The following is a 23,333-nucleotide window of genomic DNA, read 5'->3' on the forward strand; positions in this document are numbered from 1 at the left end:
TTACGACAACGAGGACGAACACGACGAACAACGAGGATAACTAAGACCGGGACGACTATGGGTGTTCTTCGATCGAGTCCACCTTTCACCTCGGAACACACCGTGTCCACCGTATTTTCATACGTGACTGCCGGTCAAAGCTCGTTTCCGTTCACTAAGTTGTGAATGAAAATATTGATGAAACCGCGTTCGAGACAGTGCTCGCTCCTTGTCGCATTATTCCCCCCCCCTTCGCGTTTCACACCATCGGGAATAGCACAAATATTTTTGTGCTTACCACCACCACCACCACCACCATTTCACCTCATCTCTCTTTTCTTTTCTTTTTTTTTTCTTTGAGAGATAAACGACAGCACGCGCGTTTCTACTTTTTAAAATATTTTATATTATATTATATATATATAAAATATTAAACGTAAAACCACGTACTACCATTTATTACCATCATCATTTTCTCTATACAGTTTAGATGGGAACGCGGAGACACGGCGCGTTTTCTTTCTTTTAATTCGCTCGCGACCTCAATGATAGCGCGCTACTAGCTCGAACAACAGCAACAGCAACAGCAACAGCAACAGCAACAGCAACAGCAGCAGAATACACCGACGGAGAATTCGTTTCGCACATCCTAGACGTCCCGCGTACGGAAGGCGCATTATGCATTTCACAGTGCATAAGTCCTGCAGCTGCCTCGGAATCCCGTCGCGTTTCTCGGCTCTTCGTGAAAATTGCTCGACAGACACATAGAGAGATGAGAAAGACAAAGACAGACAGACAGACGGACAGAGAGAAAAGAGAGAATTCATAGCGTTGGGATCTAAAAAGTAAAGTATGTTCTTTCGCTGTTTTATCGCACGAACGAATAGAAAAGAAAAATGAATAAAAAGAAACATAAGCAAGCAAGCGAGCAAAAAGAGGGAGGGAGGGTGGGTTGAGGGGAAGAAAAGAAAAATCGTTATCCTTTCCGACCGGTTGTTGATATATTCAGCGAGTAATATTTTGTATTACGAGTGAACGACAACTCGAGCGCCAATTGGAGTAATTTAGAAATTTTGCTGCTAACAAATGAAAATACGTGTATGTGTGTTACGTTCCCAAGGTAAAGAGAGTCAGTTTTCCCAGTAGAAATAATCGATAATAGTTAAGTGTCTGGTAAAGGAATGAGATAAAGAGCTTCGAGTTATCGACAAAACGTTAAGCAATTAAACGTTGCACGACTTAACGATACAACACACGCATACACACGTATAATAATACAGCAACGGAAAGCTCATGCGCATTATTACTCATGGGCCCGCTGGTATATAGAGAGAGTATATCTCTCTCTCTCTCTCTCTTTCTCATGGCTAATGGGCCACGATATTAATTATGATTCATTTAGATAGTCATCGGATTAATGCACGCTCACATGGGTTACTTCAGAGACGAGCTCGCGCCAAGACGACCACCGAGTATCGTTACCACAAGTGCATCCTAATGTCCAACCTCTTCCTCTTCCATTTCCTCTTCCTCTTTCTTTTCTATCTCTCTTCTTATTTTCATATTACGTATCTCATTTCTCTTATTAATTTTGTCCCAGGACTCTAAAGCTCAGCTCCTTTACTCTCTCACGTACTCTTCGTATTTCTATTTCTTTAACCCCTATCCATTTCTTTTCTTCTTCTTCTTCGTATTCTTCTCTTCCTTTCTCTTTTGTTTTCTTATTTCATTCATCCGATTTTCCGTTCACTCCAATCCCCTAACTCAAATGTTGTCCGTAAATATTATAGGAAGTTGAAGAATATTTCGAGGGCTCTGTTATAAGAAACTGAAGGTTCTAAGCAAATATCCAAGTACTATGGTAAATAAAACGCGCTACCGTCCCATCATCGGTATAGCAAATCTTTGAATAATTGTGCGTACGCGGGATAGAATATGCGAAGGATAGATACCATATAACATCATCGTATTATAAAGTGGCCAAAGGTCGGTACAGTGCTTTTTAATTTCTTCGTACGAAAGACAAGTTTCGAAATACTGTTTTCCTTACTGTTCATAGGTTCTTTTTTTTTTGTTTTTTTATTGTTAAACATTGCTGTTAACGTTTACGATTGGTAAACTGTGTGGAGAGTAACATTTTAATAAAATCATCATTCACGTTGATTTATCGAAGAGGAGAGAAATGTTTTACCTGGGAATAATAATCGGCACGAATTTTTGATTTCCTTTTTTTGTTTTCTAGTGGGTGCTCGTTCAAACGAGATTTTTATAAAGAAATAATTAACCTTGCGAGCAAAGTTTGCAAACCGATGACGAAGCACTAAACGTTAATAATTTTTACGATGTTTAACCCTTTCGAAGGATACCAAAGATCGGTAGAAAATAAGTAGGTGTAATCATTAATTAACGATTTGTTCTTCTATGTTATGCAATGAGAAAAGGATGGAATAATGGTAAGATGTTCCAAACAAATTGTGAACGCAATTTTATATTACAAATATTTTATAGTTTAGAATAACGTGATTTGAAAAGGTGTTGGTCAATCTTCTTCTTCGAAGTAATCATTATGTAACTATTAATCAAATTAATTAACGCTTATTTAATCAATGTAATAATAATATATTATTATTCTATATATCAACAATCGAAAAAATAGCGTCGACGAGAAGAAATCGTAGTTTTTGAATATCGTGAGAAGAATTTGATGGCTCAGGTGGTGGTGATATTCGTCCTAAGTGTACCAAGAAGACCCAAATGAAAGATTGCACGCGTGTTAGTTGTATGAGCCATAGCCATCATTTCCTTTGCTTTCATCTTCGGCTTGACATCAAGGTGCAAGGCCGTTTATTTCGCAAATATGTTTCTTTTCTTGCTTCTGAAGACTTCTTCATCTTGCCTTCGTTGTTGTTGTCGTCTTCGTAACGCGTTATTCGTCATATTATTTCTCGAGCTGAGGAATAGACTTTCCTCCCTACACTTTATCAATTACATAATGATTATTATATAATTGTTATACATCGCATGAAGATTCGATTAGACGGAGCGAATAAATTCTAACATCTGACCGACGAGAAAATTTCCCTAATTAACTACTACCTCATCGAAAGCTGTCTTATGGCATTAATATTATTGAGAATATATACCGGGTGAAACACGTCGAAACGAGACATTTGAATAATTTATTATTTAAATCGGATTGGAAGAAAAACATATCTTATTTAGTTTAGATAAATTAGTATATTATTCGCGTTAATAAGAAATTCATATTGATTATCGTTTCGTTTCATTTTGGCATGTTATTTACGCGTTCGTTTAAATAAAAATATCATTATTATATAATTATGCCATTATAAAATTATCCTTCTATGATAAATAATAATCGAGTTATCGAAATGTTCTGTTTTAAATGTTTCATCCAGTATATGAATGTGTTTAAACGTTAAATATCGTAAGTATTTAGGTATGTGTGTCAATCACGTACACGATCACGGATTTCGAGATGTAAGTTTCGTTCCGACGAGGATTTCAAATTTCACGTATACTTAAGAGATTTTGACAAAGAAAAATATGACAAATTGGATGAGGACTTTGAAGAGCTGTCCGTAAAATTGTTATTATTGTAGAAAGATAACTCAAACCGATCGGAAAAGGTTTAACAACGATTCAAGTTCTTGGGAGGTCTTTTTCTTTGTCAAGGAAAAAACCAGAACGGGTTTTTAAGCTTCCTAATAATACGGGGGTGTTTCTAACTTCAAATTTAAGGAAGTACCCGTTAGACTAGTTTGAAATATTCTACAAAAGGTTTTATTCTATCTTTTCAGAGATCAATAGTAAACTACTATACCTTTTAGCGATTTCATATGCATTTATTTTAAAATAGATAAAGAACAAAGGAAATAGAAAGAAAGAGAGAAATATGCAATGAATCCCAGAAAAGTATTCGTACTCCTCCTCTTACTGTCAATTTAAAACAATGAATATTTTCTTATAACACGATATTTCAACATTTTTATCAACAGAAACGTATCAAAGGATTATTCAACTTTTTTAATTGAAATTTGATTAAAAAATAACATTTGAAATTGATTCGATAAACATTCAAATTAATCTCGCAATAACATATACCCAATTGTCTTAAAAGACAACTTTTCCTCCTATTACAAATAATATCAAATGTTTTTAGTTTTAAATGTTTCGTCCATTAAATGAAAGTTTAAAGACGTAATGTACGATAAATTGAAAAATCTTTCCATCAGATTGAACGAGTACGAATACTTCAGTGACCCACTCTATATATATAATAAATATACACATATACAAGAGTTGTAATATATATCTAAGGAAAAGAATAAGGAAACAAAAAGAAGAAAAAAAAGGAGAAAAAAAGGAGAAAAAAAATGATTCAACGATACGTAAGAGCATATGCTCGGAGAGTATAATAGGCCGTATTACGTACGCGTCGTCTTCGTATCTCTGGTATATACGGGTAACACACGTAGCAATTACAGGTGACTGAGGTCAGTGTTAATACGACAGTCGCGTGAGAGAAGAGTTCCAAAAATGATATGGTTTGCGACTGGCGACATCGTGTTCTCTTGCATAACTCTTCTAGTCGTCGTTCTATCTCCGTTCTTATTATTTCCCTCTCTCTCTCTCTTTCTTAATATATCTTTATTTCTATATATTTGCTATCTCTGTCTCGTTGCTACAATACGCACGACATATTATCCTACGACGTGTCCTAGGCAAAAGCTTTTCTACGGCTAACATAGTAGGAATATATTAATTTAGCTTGCTCATTACGTGTGTTGAGAGTCCTGTGCTGAGTACTCGGTTAGCTAGCTAGCAACCAACCAAGCAAGCAAGCAAGCAAGCAACCAGCAGCAAAGTATTAAAGTGCCCCACGGTCGTAGTAATGACGGTTCTTGGCTAGTGTGTGCTGCTCTCGCACTCGGAATAAGAAGAAGAAATAAGGAGACAGATAGATAGAGAGGGAGAGAGAGAGAGAGAGAGAGTAGCAAGGTCGCGAGAACGTGTTCTATGCCGTGCATGATCTCGTATTATGAAAGCGAATTTCAGTAGGGTGTCCATTTGTGATATTCCACCCAATCCCAATCGTTTAATTAAATTCTACCAATTACACTCATTGAAATGTGAACAAATTAATGTATCTATTTTAATATTTTTTTTTATTATTGAATTCCACTTTTATATATAGGATTATAATATGATTGTTTGATTATTTTTCATTGATTTATTTCGATTAAATGGATACGCGAAATTATTATGTAATATTTGTTTGATCGTTTAGAATAATGTAAAAAATAAAAACAAAAGGTCCTGATAAAGTGTACCTGTAAAAGGCATTCGTCGAAAACCAGACTCCGACATTCCGAATTCGTTGAGCATTGCTGCCATTCGACGAAGTTTTCTGATTTAACGACGATTTGCTGATGCACTCCGTTCATGTGTGGTGGTGCGTTGCGCGCGTTTGTCGTTTCTCCGATGTGATCCAAAAAAAGATTTTTCTTTTCGGCATATAACATGAGAGAACAAACAAACAAACAAACAAACGGACAGGATACTTCCTCCTCCTTCTGTCCGATCCAAAATGTTCGAAAAAATAAGAAATAATACGTGCGAATGTAAAGGGAAAGAAACAAAAAAATCTGAATCGTCGAAATAAAATAGGGACACGATTCTTGGAATGAGATTTTGTTGAACTCGTTCGAAGTGTTTCCTAAATTGGAGAAAGAAGTGTGTTTGCTCGATAAGACGACAAGTACGCGGAGAATTTCGATAGACGATCACATTGCGCAAGGTAGACCTTACACTTTGCCACTTACATCTCGAGTTGATCGCTCGCTGACGATCTTCAACGACGTTCACGTAATCCCAAGGTCCTTTCGAGGGCTACGGACGACGACGACGATCCAAGGAATTTTTCACAGAAATTTAGTCGCTCGCGAAGATTTGACAAAAATTATATCCGAAACGAGATCAAAGAAAAAGAAGAGAGAAGAATTAAAAAACGTTCCCCCCCCGGTTCGAAAATAAAAACACGGAAGGACGAATGATATTCACGGCACTGTTTGAACGAATTACGGGGCGTGGGTGTCCACGTGAACGAATGAACAAATAGATAAATAAATGTGACACCAAAATATACGATAAAAAATAACACGTGTGCGAATAACGCGGGTGGGTGGGTGGGGGGTGGCGTAAGGGGTCTTAATTTTGGTCTTCCGATTGTTTTCTATGATAGAAATAGATAAAAAAAGTAAAAGATGCCGACGTAGAACACTTCGGAAGCGCGCGTAGTCCGTTCGTTCGTGTGTGTTAGAGGAGACTTGCCGGGAACGCGCAAGTTCGCGATCGTACCTCGACGTTGAGGAAGATTATGGTAGGGGTAGAGAGAGAGAGAAATACCTCTCCAATCGGCGCCCGTTTTCAGCCTTTTATATTTTCTCTCCACGTGCATGCGAATCTCCTCCTCGTCGTCGTCGTCGTCGTCGTCGTCGTCGTCGTCGTCGTCCTCGTCGCACACGTACGCGAGTTGCGTCACATTCGTCGACGAGGGGACGACGCCGTGAGCTATCTCGGTAGGTCATTGTCACGATCATCATCGTTTTCTTCTTATTCTTATTCTTATTCTTATTCTTCTACTTATTTTTTCTTCATTCTCATTTTATTCCTATTTCTCTACCAAAATTCTAACTGAACGCCCAACGCTCGCATCAAAATTCGTAAATTTCAGAGAGCCAACAAAGTTGCCCCCCATTAATTTCCCCCCTCCCCCTATTAATTAATTTATTCCGATATTATAACGAAAGATTTGGAATTTTGATCAACCTTTTTTTATAATTTTCAATATCCGTTAAGAGTATACAAAAGTAAACACTATTCTCTTAAACAACCTCGAACGAGTATTAAAGTTGCCCCCATTAATTCCCCCCTCCCCCTATTAATTAATTTATTCCGATATTATAATGAAAGATTTGGAATTTTGATCAACCTTTTTTTATAATGTTTAATATCCGTTAAGAGTATACAAAAATAAACACTATTCTCTTAAACAACCTCGAACGAGTATTAAAGTTGCCCCCATTAATTCCCCCCTCCACTTATTAATTAATTTATTCCGATATTATAATGAAAGATTTGGAATTTTGATTAACCTTTTTTTATAATGTTTAATAGTATACAAAAATAAACACTATTCTCTTAAACAATCTGGAACGAGTATTAAAACGTTCTCTCGAGTAGCATTTGTACAATTCCGTTATAGATTAAATTTGTATCTTTCGATTTGCTTTTGGTTGAGCTGTGCACGAGTTCATAGAAACGAATAGACCAACCATAAGTTTATAGGAATTCGTAGCGCTGATTCTACTACGGTGAAAGCGTAACGACCAAACGCATTCATTGTTTTAACGTGTCGGAAATATCTGTTGAGTTTCTTTCCAACGTCGTGGTTAAAGAGGGGGGGGGGAACAAAAAAAACACTACGCGAAACGAAAGAATATAAATAAATGATTATTACTAAAAACAACCGTTATTAAATATTGTACAGGTCCGATAAGAAATTTTATTCCGATTTAATCTTAATTACTAAAAATAGCGAACGGAGGACGGGAAAGGGTAAAATCGGTATTAGGTTTTCACCGGTTCGTTTACCGTTCGATGTTTAACAAGGAGTTTAATCGGCGACACTACGATTAGAGATTGAACAAAAATTCTTTCTCTCTCTCTCTCAAAAAGAAGAAGAAGTCCGACTAGGTTAAAAGCGAGATGATACGCCGAGTCGATACCGCAAAATCGCGTGTTTAGTAAAACACGCATTTAAAGATGCTGAATCAACTAGAAGAGGTAGAGAAATAATAATAAGAAGAATAAGGAGGAGGAGGAGTTGTTACTTTGGCGACGAGTCATCGAATCGCACGATATCTCGGTTGGAACGTTGGGCAGACCGAATAATAAGTAATAATCATGATCGTTGGAAATCCCATAAAAATAAGTTGCGTAATCGGGAGTATGACAATAACCCGAGGAAACGTAGGAAGAAGATAGAAAAAGATAGGAAAGAGTGTAGTACGCCAACACCACCGAGGACTCGGCAACTGCAACTGCAACTGCAACTGCAACCGGTAATGACGCCTCAGGATCGTTGTCCTGCTAAAGACCATTAACGTATAGTAATACTATATACGTCGATGTTAGGAGACAGGCAGGATCGGCATACTCGATAGGAAGCAACTCCCAGCTAAGATAAAAGCCAGACGAATTTTTACCAATTCGAACTTACTCCTCGTAAGGAGCTGGAACTCACGATTTTCCGTTTTCCACCTATACAGGTATACGGTTTACGCACTAAAAGAACGCGGAACACGAAACTACTAGTCGTGCGTTTCTTAATGGACTGGCCACTCTTAAAATCCACGCGAAAGCACTTTGTGCTTGTAATAAGATGAAGACCGGACCGATAAAGGAGGAGGAGGAGGAGGAGGAGGTGTCGGCGTTCAAAGAAATCCTATTAGCGTTGGGTAGAAAAGTCCTCCACCACCCTACACAAAATTAACGATCTAAATACAGATTTCTTCCACTATAGATACATATCTAGATCCTTTTTTTTATCTTTTTTTTGGTGGCTCGATCAAAGAACGTTCGGAACACTCCTCCTCTTCTTCTTTTTCTTATAATCCTTCTTCTTCTTCTTCTTCTTTTTTTAGAACTTGGTCGTCCTGTTATAGCTTTTATTGCTATTTCCGGGAACGCTTTATTGTTTTTACGGAGGGTAGGTGGTTGCTAGTCTCACCCTCGAGAACCCTACTCCTTTGTCTGGGCTTGGGAACCCAACTAGATTATTAACTAACTAGGCGGAGTGTTAGAATCAACAGCACACGGTGTTCCCAAAAGGTTCACGGTTCTTATAATAATTATAAATAATATTTTTTTCATGCATTTCGAAAAAAGAAACAAGATTTTACGTAGCTGTAATATACATACATGCACACATATTTGTATTGTATTAGTTTGTTAATTTGTTTTCCAAAAATCTAACGAATGTTACACATAGCAAACCCCACCCACCCACCCACCCACCTTCCCGATGTCGACTAACTCGTTACATTAAAATGCGGTTACGACGTGTAATTGTCGGTTACGCGTAGTTCGGCTTATATTAGAGAAATGCCATGAGAAAAGTGCATCGGTGCATTCGCGGTCGACGCTGTAAATAAAGAGTGTCCCGTTTATGGACCGTAAACGCCGCTCTAACTATGCACGCATCTATGCAATAGCCTTTACTATGCGCCTCGCTTATTCTTATCTTTCTTCCCTCGTCGTATGTTTCCTACTTCGTATATCACCGGGTTCTCTCTCTCTCTCTCTGCCGCTTTAACACCACCGCGCAATATCGTTCCGACTATCCTCGCAACCTCTCATTAAAGATTTGAAAAAAACAAAAAAAACAAAAAACAAAACGGTAAAGGGAGAAACACAAAGAAACGAAAACTAAAAGAAATAAGAATGATGAAATTCCTAGAAAAGTTTCCTACGGTAAACCCTTTCTACGTCATTTCATACTTTTTTTTATACACTGTATCTCCCCCCTCCCCCCCCTAACTCTCTAGTAATAGTAACCATCGTTTTATTAAGAAAGCTTTTCATTTAATACGATATAAATTCCTTCACACCGGTTAATTACAACCGAGATTATCGTTACAATCGTCGCTATAAACAGCAAAGAGGGGGGCAGGGAGGAGGCCATTAGATTGAAAATCATTCCTCAAGCTCGACGATATTTAATCTTCTAATGACTAATCCAGGATCCAGGAAGTGCAATTAATTAAGAAATTGTTATTACCGGAAAGCACCACGCGTATCTTCTATTATGGGGTGTAGCTATTTTTTTTTATATGCATGTGTTTTTGTTGGAACGTTAAGAAAAATGAAAGTTTTCTTAGAAATTTATATAACTTATCGTAAGTCAAAATCTAATCGTTAAATTAAATTAAACAAAATCAGCTGCAATAATAATAACAATAATAATAAAAAGGACTTACCTGAAAGGAGCGGTGGTGCGGATGATGGGGATGATGAAATTGCGGTGTATGAATCATGTCGCCGGTCTCGGGATCCTCGCACCTGGATGACTTGGCGACCTCGACTTGGTTACTCGAGACGTTGACAGGAAGAACGTCACCCTTTGGGCTCGTAAATTCCTTCGAACCACCGACGACGACGACTTCTTCTTCCTCTTCTTCTTCGTCGTCCTCGCGGTCCTCGTCCTCGTCCTCGTCGTCGTCGTAGTTTTCGTAAAAGTTGTCCTCCTCGTCCTCGACTTCCTCTTCCTCTTCTTCCTCGTCTCCTCCTTCGCCCCCTCCTCCTCCCGCTCCGCCTCCTTGTTTCCCGTCTTCGTTTCCTTCTACCAGCAATTCTTCCTGCTTTATCTCTTGCTTCACCACCTTTTCCCTCTTCAGTTCGTACTTCGTTTCCTAGCGAACAATCCTCCGTGTCTCATATAATCGAAACAACGGTTGCTCGTTAATTTATCGTCATTTTCTCATTCGACCATGAATTCTATTATTTATCGCGGGATTATCATTAAAATATGTGCAATTAAATATAAACAACGCTATTCTTTTTTATGAGACCGGAGCAGGGGTATATGGGGTGGTGGATGTGAAATCACGAGATCCCACGTTTTCACCCTAAGTCCAATGGAAAACAAACAAAATGGTGGTGTACGGTCAAAAGATCAAGAAACTTTGTAAAAAAAAACTTACGACATTTTGTAAAATCAAATTTTACAGAGAGTTTTATTAAGGTATCTCTCTTTCATTCTGTTTTACTTCGTTGAATATTGAATTACGAATTTTCTCGATCGTTAAGACGCGTAAAATTGCTAACGGAAAAAAAAGATAATCCTTGTTCCGTTCCGTTCTGTTCTTTTCTTTTTTTTCTTTATTTTGTTGATTGCGAAAATGCGAGAGGAATAAATGGGGATGACGTAATAAAAGATTTGTTGGAAAATATTTGTCAAATACCTCGTTCTCCGGTTTAACCTCATCGAGGCCAACGAGTTGAAGCGCCTCCTCGAGATTGAATCCGTCGGGTAGACCAAGATCGTTCCCACCGAGCAAATCCTCGACCACGGCGCTTCCTAATAGGCTATCACTGAGTAATTCCGATGTGAAATCATTTTCAAGGCCCAAAGTTTCGCTCAGGCCCAAGGAATCATCGGAAAATCCAGCCAAGGGGTGGTGATTTAAACCGAACGATTGTTCTCGGAGAAGTTGATTGTTCTCCTCGACTTCGTTGTTTCCGTTTGGATTACAGGAACTGAGAATGTATTCTCCTGTAAAATGCATTTATTTATTCAAATTATTATTATCAAAATTATTAACAATTGATGGATGGCTAGCAACCCTTACCCTCGGTAAAAACAATAAATTGATCCTAGAAATAGCAATTAAAAAAAAAAAGCTATTATAACGGGACGAAAGCCTAATAAAAACTGCATCGATCGATTTTCCCTTAATCCCGTTTTTCAATTACGTTAATAAACGATACATTCAATAATCGAATAATAATATTATTACGTTTGAATTATTTTATAATCGACCACTTCTCATCGATCTATTTTTTTTTTAGAAAACACGTGTAAGTTTCAACGTACAAATCAACATTATTCACTGAACACAATAATTTTTCTTCTAATTAGGAAAAGGAAGACAATAAAATCCATGCGTCTTTTTAATCCAACGTTATTCACTGAACGATACTTTTTTTTCTGATTAGAAAAAAAGAAAACGTAATCCGGGGCACGATGAAAACTCGCGGGAACATTAAAACAAGAACAAAAAATACGTTTACTTTGTTTTTTTTTGAAGAGGAAGAAAGGGGGTGGGTGGTGAATCGGTCGGGAAAACGAAGGGAGAGAGAAAAAATGAGAAAGAGTGGATTGGACTGAACACGAAGGGTATCGTTTCGTTTCTAAAGGCGAGAAACTCGGAAAAATCGACTGGGAGAAAGGAATGCTGGGGAAAGGGTACCATTTTTAGGGAGAGGGGGTTAGCCTATAGTCCATGGGGAAAAAAATAGTAAAAAAGAACAAAAGAAAAAAAGTAAGTAATTAAGGAAGAAGGGAGGGTGGGTGTTGTTGAAGATTCACCTGCTGCTACGAACCACCCTCGAAACGTTCCGCCCAACGGCCAATCGCGCGTCCCCATCTATTCCCACCCAAATTCTCACGCACACTCCGAAAGATGATTCGGAATGTTCCTAGGAAAACAAATTTATCTTTCCGCGTTCTTTCTTCATGATCGAAAGATAATCATTTGATTGATAATATATATACAGGATCTTTCAAATAATTTCAGCACCTTAAATATATCGCTTATTTTTTTATGATAAAACAAATGTCAAGAGGAGAAAAATATTCCGTTCGGAGGCTCGAATACCGGCGATGAGCCGAAATTTTTTCTTCGTATCGTTTTTTATCGAGATTTCAAGGCCATCGTATTTTTTTTAAACGGGATTACATATTTTCCCTACGCCAGTCTTACAGCCTATAAAAAACCGAATCCAACGATGTGCAACACGTTGACCTTCGGATAACTTTTACCGAGAAAATTGTGAAATATTGTCTCTCGTAGATGAGAAGATTTTTTGATTGTATGAGTGTCACGTTGATTGCATTTGTTTGACAAAATTTCGACCCATCACCGTATTGAAGCCTTTGAACAGAATATTTTATATATATATTTATATGGAATTGATTATGCATGGAATCAACAAAAATTTCACACATATATTCAACATTTTTATTTAAATAAAAAAAGAATATTAAATATATTAAATATGAATAGATGGAATATGGTTTATTTTTCTATAAAACCGAAGAATGGAATGTTCTGAACGTGCTTTGGGATTCTCTTTCTTCTCCTTCTTCTTCTTCTCCTTCTTCTTTCCCAATTCTTTTTCTTTCCTATTCTCTCGTTCATTCGATCGTTGTTATTAGAAATAATATTTTCATAAAATAATAATTCTTCGGGAGGAGTCCGGTCGAGCAACTTGTCGATGTTGGTTGGGCCTTGTCTCTTTAAGAAAGAAAGGATCGACGTAGAAGACGATGATAAGGAATAAGAAGAAAGATGGGAAGGAAAAATTTTCGTGAGAGTGCTGCTGCTGTTGCTGCTGCTGGGTGATTCGAGAACGAGAAGATAGCACCTTTCGAATGGCTATTACATTAACGAGTGGTGCCAACTATTACCTGCTTCAAACGCAAGGTCGACCGTAATGGGTGTTCGTAATTTGAGGGACCATCGATGGTGTACCAACCCCCTTTTGTTCTTTTTTCTTTATTTTTTCACGGAAAGACTCGGCCAACTCTTTCGAAGAAATATCTTTAGATCCCAAATCAATTTTAAAACTGTCAATAATGATTGACACCACAAGAAAGACGAAAAGGAAGGAAGAAAGGAAAGAAGGAACAACGATTATTTGGGTGGCCAACATTTTTCCCTCTATCAAAAATCGATTAATCGGAGAATTAAACAAAATGGGACAACGTTTATCGATTTTTTTAATACGCAAATCGACGAAAAGAAAAAGGATGCATTATCGAAACGCGTAATTTTGATATTAAAGTTTGAAAAATTCGTGCGATCGTGTGCGAAGGTAGAAACCGGTGTGGAGGTTTCAGAAAATGGAAAAAAAATTAAACAGAAGGAAAAGAAAAAAAAGAAAAAGGCGGAAAGGAAGGTCGGAAGAAGAATGATCATAGGTGTTAGCTACGCATCTAACGGCTCACCGTTGTATGTACAATCTTTTGGAAATTCAACAGCTTCTTTGATCTCGCGGTAGCTGGTTCTTTTCCACGGCCACGGCAACGTTGACAGATCATTTTTCATATTTCGCGGTTAACAACCAACGATCGTTTCCTTCGGCTAAGGATAATCTCTCTCTCTCTCTCTCATATTTTTCATCATAACTCCTCTTTCTCCTATCCTTGCATCCAGGACTAATCGAGAAAAGTTTTGGACCCAGTATTTCTTTCATTCTACTCCCCGAAGGAAAAGGTATTCGAATTAAAACCTTTGAATTCCCTATTTATTCGTACGCGATGTATACAAACGTGACTTTGATCCTTCCGTTAAAATGCATTAGCACGATTGTCCTATACTTTTATACTTGATAGATATATATAGATATCGTGTTCTATCTTATTCGCACCCTTATAATTTTCTATCCATCCTCATTCATATTCTTGCACGACAAAAGATCGACGACGAAGGATTGTAACAACAAACGATATTGATCTTTTGACATCTTACTTACCGAGCCCCCCGTGAGGATTTCGTGTCACCTGATTGCAATGGGGAATACACGAAACGATGATTTATGCGATTTATTAGATTCGTTGTTTCCTTTTTTACGTAAGCCTTAATTAATAAAATTCTAATTTATTTGACGAGAAATAATAATAAACGTTGAAAATTTGTATTATTTGCGTGTCAATGTTAAGTTCAATGAGTATAAAATCAGTCGATGATTATTTCTACTGGAAGTTATATGTTCTACGTGTGAGATTGTAAAAAGGGTTAACAGTATCGTACAAGATAATAATACGAATCGAGGAACGATGAGCTCTCAATGACATTCATCGTGCGATCGGTGATCGTGATAAATCGTCATTTGACCGACCGTAAAACGCGTTTCCAACTAACCGCACTTGATTTCTCTGTCTTTCAAGTGTTACATCGCTTGCCAACGCATTTTTAACTTACGCCTATAATAATATACTCTTTTATCTTTATCTATGTAAAACGTAATATACCTTGATGAATTTAATCCAGAAACGATGGACGAATAATCCCAACGCACAGACTCATGCACTGACTTTTTCTTAAAAATAAACACAGAACACTAATTTGTCAAAGTATTTTCGTAATTCGTAGCCGCGTTAAAAAGGGGAAACGTCACTTTTCAACGATCAATAAAATCCATTTAATCGCACTAACTCGAGTCCCGGGATTTCCAAACGAGTTTTAACGATTGCAAACAGTTCTACCATCGACGAACGATTACCGTTACACGTGAAAATATCTAGCAGCATCTTGAACAATTATCTATCGAGTTAAAAATTGGAGTCCTTAGAGATTCTCCAGGATCGATCAAGGTGTCCGTCCAGGAGATACCCCGTCGTCATATTCGACCAATCCGATCCTTCTTCACCTTCCACGATAGAAATGCAGGAAAAACCTTAGAGACTTGTCGTAGTAATAAAACGACGAGCGCAGTTTATTATTGTAAGACGATAAGAAGAAATGTTTTTTAACGAGACGATTAGTTATCACGAATCGTTGATATTCGCGTAGCATCGAATAATCTCGCGTGTATCGTTGGAAATCATAACGACGAATCGTAGTCGTAGGAATAATATGAGGATTTCGATGCAGACACAGCATGGAGTCGACTGATAGACTATCGCGTACCGAGGCATTGCCTAACCACCACGGGGCCCGTGGTGTCGAGAGAGTAGTATAGTGCAGAGGCATGGGCTCAGCCGTGAAAAAAAACGGACCAATCACGACGGGGTTGGCTGTTATTCCAATATGGCTGCCAGACAATGCCGTGCCGCCAGGCGCGGGGCGGCTGGAGAATGGGTGGGCCGGGGGGTGGGGAGTTCGCTTGGTTAGGATCGACTGAGGGAAAGAGAGGGACGAAAGGAGGGAGGAAAGGAGGGAGGATAGGGAGGAGGAAGAGAGAAGGTCTCTACCCATAATGCCATTCTACGGCTCCCCACTGCGAGCAGTATAGGGAGCAAGCAGCGTATACCGTGGCTTCGGATCTTTCCTTATCCAGGATGGCATAGTGTGCGGCGCCACGGCCTCGGTCAGGGGTGCATCTTGCCTCGCCATTGCCCCGAGTTATACAACCCCCTCGGACTACTACGAATCTTCTACTACTATTCTGCCATACTTTCTATCGGCACAATTTTTCCTACTTCTTTAACAACGCTTATCATTGAATTCCATTCGATTTACATTTACGGATACTAATAAATTCTTTCTACTTTCTACTCGAGTCCTAAGCGGAGAAGAAATGACGTTCGAGAACTAATGCACTTTTGAAAATTGATGCAATTTAAACTTATTAAATGTCCTTATCCCGATCGTTCAATGGTACTTATGTTAAATACTTGACGTCTTCTCGTCAATGCAAGCAGGTCAAGTGTAGTGTATGCGTGTATGTCGAAATTTGATGAATGAATATGCTCTAATATAATCAAGCCACTTACCATTAAACCTTGATTATTCGATTACCAACGTGATATTGTTTTTCATACGTTCAATATAAACATACACGGTTTTACTCGGGTATCAACACAGTGACTAGCGATTATTAAACTCAGAAGACTCTTTCTACCGGAAGATAAAGGTTGTAAACCACTGCCGTTTTAGATACCATCTAAATCCTGTCGAATGATTTAACTTTTCCTTGATACCTTTTATTCTTACGTCGTCGCTTCGATTCGGATATATCCTTTTGCGGGGGGGGATTCGTGGATCGGATTAATTGACACCAGTTAAAAAAAGCTTATCGTCTAGGAATTGAATTTTATGACTGGTAGCAACGATGACTTTACGTCAAACTTTCTAACTTATCGAATGAATATAAATAAGAACAACCGACATAAGAGTTCCTGTACATCTGCTTTATCATTATTAAACCCACGATTTAGATTATTATACTTGTACAACCATTTAATCGACGAATAAAGTTAACGCGCGTTGAATTTGTCATGAAACGTGGAAGGAAACTTACGCAACAAGGTTCAATTTCAATTCTATTTTTCCCCCGTTACCTTTACCGTTCACCAAAGCTTAATTATGTTCAAACGAATACGCGGAAAGAAATAAAAGATATCGAATAAAAGAGAAAGAGAGGAAGACGAAGAAGAGAGATTTCCAAAGCTGTTGAATAGTGCGTATACAGTATTGAAAACACTGATTTATTTAACGATAAGTGCAAATCACTGTATCCCCCAAAGCTCTCGCACTGTACACAGCAAGAGAAAGAGAGAGAGAGAGCATGCCATGAGCGAAACACGAGCACCAACAAAAGTGTAACGTAACAATGCGTGCTCGATCTTCTGGAACCGTCGTGGAAGAACAGAGAACGTAGTCTGGGACACCCCGTATACGCGATAAATAATAGTAGCTGCATGAACTTGTACTTTTCCAGCATTGTGTCCGGTCTCGCTACGCCGCCATCCGATACGATCGTGCTCTTTGACTTCTACTTCTTCTTTTACTTCTACTTCTACTTCTAGTTCTACTTCTTCTTCTTCTTTATTTTCAACCCCCCTTGCCTGCCTGCCTGCCTGCTACTTTTTTTTCCAAACTTCATCCCCCTTCTCGTCATTTCCTTTGCTGAGAACTTTTATGGGACTTTGAATAACCAACGGGATTCGTCGACGAATCCATTTTCTCGTCTTTGTCCTCTTACTTGAATAAAAAAAAAATTATAAAATATATATACAAAATACCGTTTTTTTTTCTTCCCATGACAGATCTCTCGGGAGAATCAAAGATGACTTTACTTCGGGAACGTCATTTTTCTTGTTTTTTTTATTTCTTCTTCCTTCGCGTATGGTGTCCCCCTTCTTCTATCCTCCTTTCACCACCCCTCCCTCCCTCATAGTTGAGATTTAACGTAGTAGCGAATGGTTTGTTGATAATAATATCGAGATTGGTTTGAAAATAATGTAGGAAGGAAAACTAACAGGTGGTGGAATGAATGAAAAACGATAATAACGTTTAATATCAATCTAAGATAAATTTCAACGTTTTTAAACGTAACAACGATACGGCTTATTATTGCTGGCATAATAAACTATGATCCTATCTTTAACGATTACTAATATCTACAATTAAAATTATTTCTTTTATTTTTTTTTTCTTTCGAAGGTCAATAGACGATCATTTATCATCGCGATAGAAAACATCATCACGAGAGAAAGAGAAAGAGAGAGAGAGAGATAGAAATCATACGTATATATTTTCCAGTTAATACCAACGTACGATAATAAGAATAAGAATAAGAATCGAAGGTATCGAATGAGTATCCCGAGTCTCGTGTAACCGCGAGTATGTAACACAATTAAAAGCGGTAATGGACGTTGGAAAACGTCGGTCATCGTTCGGGCAACGGCCGTGGCCGATGTCGCAGCTTTCTAGCAGCGCGGGTCTAACATAAGCGGATTTGTTAATACGCATCGTACGGGTTTGTTCTGGTGTAGTGGTACGCTTCGTTGACCGTGAAACCGTACGATGAATTTGATTTGAAAATAATAATCGTGTCATTATTTAGTTCCTTTTTCCGTTTTTATTTTTGTTTTCTTTTAAAATACGCGATTCTAATCAGCTGTTACGAATTTTTGTTAGCTTGTTTGTTTGTTTGTTTGTTTTGAGATTAAGGATGTAAGAGAGTTAACGGTGCAGACGATGAGAATAAAGAAGAAGTGTGAGAGAATATAAAGAAAAGAAGGTATCGGTTAAGTGTAATAAAAACGGGGTCAGAAAACCAGCTCACACCTCGTACGAGGTTGTTACGAGTCATTCAGCACGATCTTGTGGACGCCGCCGTCAATGAGCATTGTTGCCGCCTCATAGTATGACGCTTCGGTCTTCGTGTTTAGGTTGCACTTTTCGATGGCCACGCGTCGTCCGTCCATGACGATGGAGAGGAAGCAACCGGTAGTCAAGTCATGCTTAGAAGGTGCATTTTTTACATTTCGACTACCGAAAAGTTCGAAGCAAGTTAGACCTTCCCGTTAGTCTCTCTCGGTCTGGAAATCGAACCGAATCGTCAGTCTGGGTTCCTTCCTTACTTCCTTCCTTACTTTCTTCAGGAAATAATTCATCGCGTATGTGCCCCATAATTATGAAAGTGGTGTCCTTGATATTCACATTTAAATAATTGAATTTATAGTAAAATAAGTTTTGTCATTTAAGTATTCGAGTATATCAACCAATAAAGCTCGGAATTTATGGGATGTGAACAGCGTAAGAAGAAGAAGAAGAAGAAGAAGGGCGAGGTCGAAAGGCAAGTACGCGTTAACTGCAACTAGAAGAACTTCTCCTTAACGTTTCTTCCTACTCCCGATACGATCTCAACTTGGTACGAAACGACGTACCAAAGTAACTGCTGGTGCTGGTTGCTGTTGCTGCTGCTGCTACTTCTGTTGGTGCTGGTGCTTATACTGATGGTGCTCTTACGACGTGTTCTTTACGAGATTCTACGATCTTGATCTCTTTCTTTCTTTCTTTCTTTTTCTCTCCCTGTTTCTCAAAAACTCGGCAAAAATAATGAGGTGAACGTTAGTGAACTTAGTGCTGTGTGATTCTTTCGACCAACGCGTTAAGATTCTTCGAGATAATACGACGTTGACCCTGAAGTGAATGAAAAAAGATAAAGACAACAAAAATTGTGATTTAAAAACGGTTCCCAGTGCGAATTCATTCATTTTCTCACAGAACGTAAGAACAAAGAGAGAGAGAGAAACGATGCGAACCCTTTTCAGATGACAGATCAGAAACGATGCGAACACTTTTCAGATGACAGATCAGATTTCAAATCAATTCATTGATAATACCGTATCGTTGTTCTTTGATAAATTCGCAGAATAAGAGTGATCATAAGTGAATCGTAATAGTACGGAAAATGAACAAATTTTCTATTTGACGAAGCCTACTCTCTCTCTCTCTTTTTCTCTTTACGAGGATGGGTTCAGCAAGTGCTGATCGGCAGATTTCACACAAAGTTTAAACCCGTTCGCGAGTCTCTTCTGGTATCTTTTCGAATGCAAAAACGACTAACTCTTTTTACGTGTGTGTGTGTGTGTGTGCGTATGAGTGTGTATTGTTAAATATTAATCGACTAGAAAGGAATTTGCTTCGTAACGAAAAACAAAGTCCGCGGAGAGGTGCTCGAATGAGAGAAAGAAGGCAAGCAAGCAAGCAAGCAAGAAAAAGAGAGAGAAAGGGGTCGGGGGGAGAGGGAGAAAGTTTCTCAGGAAGGTGTTTCGTGGAAGGAGTAGGTCGAGGAAAAAAGGAATGATTGGATGCAATAATGATAGGTTGAAGGTTGTGTCTGGAGAGGGTGTCTAGAAAGGGCTAATGGTACTTGAAGTGACAGGTTGACCTCAAGGAACGCGTTCTGATACATATCTATCCTAAATCAACACGATCTCTGGCGAAGGGGCCTACCTTAGTGTCCTCAACTTCGTTCGTTGTTTATTTAATGTTTGGCTTTACATTATTCTCGAGTACTCGAATTTGTATTTTCGTAGGTACGATCGTAAGAAAGTACGTACGAGTCAATGTATTTACGCGTAGACAGATCGAATTTTTCAATTACTCGAATTGATTCGCCACGGAGCAAAAAATTCGATAGAATAAAATTGAATTTCGGATTATTTTAGCGAGTGAAAGAAATTCGAAGGAAGTTAAATCGAGTCTTTTGTTATTTTCGCGAATGGTCGGGAGGAGGATGATGATCGTGATGACGAATTTGAGAAAATGTTTGAAAGAAAATGATGGTAGGCGTATTCGAGAGGCAGGTAACAACCAACCCCTCGTCGAATTTTCGTCAGGAACACTCCTCCATTGTTGGCGAGAAATTCGAAAAGTTAAAAAGGCAGCCGAACAGCGGAGAGACGTGCCACTTATTTCAACTTTTCATCGTTACTTGCCAACTGTCATCGTTCACCTTGTCATCGTTATATCTTCAACCCTAATACGAGTTTTATGGTAATGTTCTAATCCGACGATAGAGAAATATTAAAAAGAAGAAGAAGAAGCAGAAGAAGAAGAAGACCTCGAGTCTTCTGATATTCATTCAGAGATGAATTCGAAATCTTTTGTCGATGGGAGACTAGACTTTTTCTTTTTCTTTTTTTTTTTCTTTTTAAGTCACCTCGAGTAGTAACTTCTCCTTTAGGCGGACCTTACTTTTGCCTAATTAAATTATTCCTCGTAGGACGTATTAGTAAACCGTGAATTCTTCTTGCTCGTCCAGTCTCTAAAGATGATTAATTAAACGTTACCATCACCGTTGGAATTCAGATCGATTGGTCGAAACGTTCCTTCTGCCTATGAGTTATTGCTTCTCGTGATTAATTATGTTCCCAGCCGAGCTAGCTAGCTGCGTCGCGCCATCATATTCCTAATCTCGATCGAAATTTCTTACTTCTTCTTGGAAAAGGAATGTTTCTTTTTTCATAGACGTCATGCCGTTACACGAATTACGCTAATGTAAAATAAAAACTTGCGACTAAATAAAAGAAAAAAGGATGAGAAAACAAAAATAAAACAAATAGAAAATATCCCTAGGGAATAATGTACTAGAGAGAGAAGAAAAACCAGTTCGATATTTTATTATCGAACATTAGCGAAGAAGACCTTGGAACGAATCGTATTGCAATATGCACTTGTTGAAAAAAGATAACGAATTGTTGTTGTACGTGCTTATTACTTCTTATCGAATAATTTCAAGAAAGAAAGAAAAAAAAAAAAAGAAAAAGGAATGTTGTATTACGCAAGCAACGAGTTCGAGTTGTATTATTATCGTCATTTTCTTTAGGAAAATGAAAAATAGAAAAAGCCGAATTGACCAGCAACCGTAGCCCCGTCTATTTTAATCGTAGTAGCAGCCAGCTCTACTCCGGGGAAGAGTGCCCTCCTGGATTCAGGACGAATCCGTGGCGTGCAACGAGCCACGATATGAGTAATGGTGCGTGCTCGTGTTATACAGAGGGTGGTGGATGTGCCAAGTCATGGCCCCGAGTATCCCTGCGAGCCCGTACACGCCAGGGCAGCTGCCCCCGACCCTGCCCCAGCAACTCGCGCAACCCCCATGGGGATTTCTGCTTGGTATAGTCGTACTAACATGGCGGAACACGTACGGCTCCAAATATTGATTCCAGTACTCTCTCTCTCTCTCTCTCTCTCTTGGTTTCTCCCTAACAACGAGCCAAAGAGAAAAGTTCCATCACTCTCTCGTTTGACCGGCCATCGCGAAATCAGAAAACACTGGACCACGCCACCCTTTGACGTATCTAACAAGCACAAATTTAATGATACGATTAAGTATTACCTTTGGAATATATTCTCTCTCTCTCTCTCTTTTTTTTTTTCTTTCTTAATCTACGATGACCAATAAGAAATATTCGAAACAAATGGATTTCCTAGCTCCTTTGGGAAAGTATAACAGCATATGGAATTTGGTGCTTTACGTCAGGAGGAGGAACACACCATGAATTTCAGTTTTTCGGCGGCCCGGGCTCCTCTCCGTTTACCAATTTCGAAAGCACCGTCGAACGAAATTAGTCACGGCCGTTGCCACGCATTGCCCCGCAGTTGGATATTATTATTTTTTTTTTATTTTATTATTATTATTATTATTATTATTTCCTTTCCTTTTCTTTTCTTTTTCCCTTCCTCGAAGAGCGCGAGGTACCAGCTCGTAACGAATCGAAGCGGAAATTAAAAATAGGAACGTTAACGTGGAAAAAGTTCAATGTTCGATCGAGTGCATTATTATCCCATTGCAACTTTTTTTTTTCTTTTTTATTTTTATTACATCGAATATAGAACAATTTTGTATGCTCACTTTTTCCCCTTTTTTTTTTTTTCTTCTTCTTTTAAATCAATGTATTTGAACTTTAACGATCTTGCCGATCATATAAAATAAATTGTTCCGAGGAAAGTAGAATCGAGGGGCGAGGAGAACTTCGATCTTTTAAACGATTAATTTTCTAGTGGAAATAAAAACGGGAGAAAAAGAACGGAATGAAAAAGTGAAAGAAAAGAAACAACAACAAAAAAATAGAAAAAGAAAATGAAAGAAAGAAAGAAAGAAAGATAGGAAAAAGTTAACGTCGAGGCGTCTGCGCGTACGCATGGCGGATGCGGCCATGCTTTCCAATACGATCTTCCCCCATAAGAGATTTTGTCGAACGCATGGGGATACGCATACGCGCCGCCTGCAACGCCCGCGCACGTGGCAGATGTCTCCTTTTACACAGTTCACGCATGCGTTCCTATAACCAACCCCTCGATCCCCCCCCCACTTCTATACTTTACCCATAAGAGTAGTATCTCCTATATTCGAGTACCCGTATCGAACGATGATGACCATTTTTTCTCCCCTCCCTCCCTCCTACCCTCCTTTCATAATTTTTTTTTTATTCTCCTTTCAAAGATCTTCTATGTAAAAAAGAAAAAAAAAGAAAATTTACTCCGACAAAGAGAAGACTAACCTCCCTTCATCCCTTCTTCCCT

General features: G+C 38.5%; 1 protein-coding gene across 9 annotated transcripts in view; it reads right to left on the reverse strand.

Moving 5' to 3' along the window:
- The window catches only part of LOC122518041 (endoplasmic reticulum membrane sensor NFE2L1), a 92,782-nt gene that overhangs the window by 27,305 nt on the left and 42,144 nt on the right, over positions 1-23,333 (reverse strand). For all 9 annotated transcript variants that reach the window (XM_043636706.1, XM_043636702.1, XM_043636698.1 and 6 more), the window contains 2 exons: positions 11,028-11,338; positions 10,044-10,475 (listed from right to left, as the gene is read on the reverse strand). In XM_043636706.1, the coding sequence (XP_043492641.1) occupies positions 10,044-10,475; positions 11,028-11,338 (743 nt within the window). The remainder of the gene's footprint in view (positions 1-10,043; positions 10,476-11,027; positions 11,339-23,333) is intronic.

Source organism: Polistes fuscatus, unplaced genomic scaffold, assembly GCF_010416935.1.
Source record: "Polistes fuscatus isolate 324 unplaced genomic scaffold, CU_Pfus_HIC Scaffold22, whole genome shotgun sequence".
NCBI classification, from domain to species: Eukaryota; Metazoa; Arthropoda; class Insecta; order Hymenoptera; family Vespidae; genus Polistes; species Polistes fuscatus.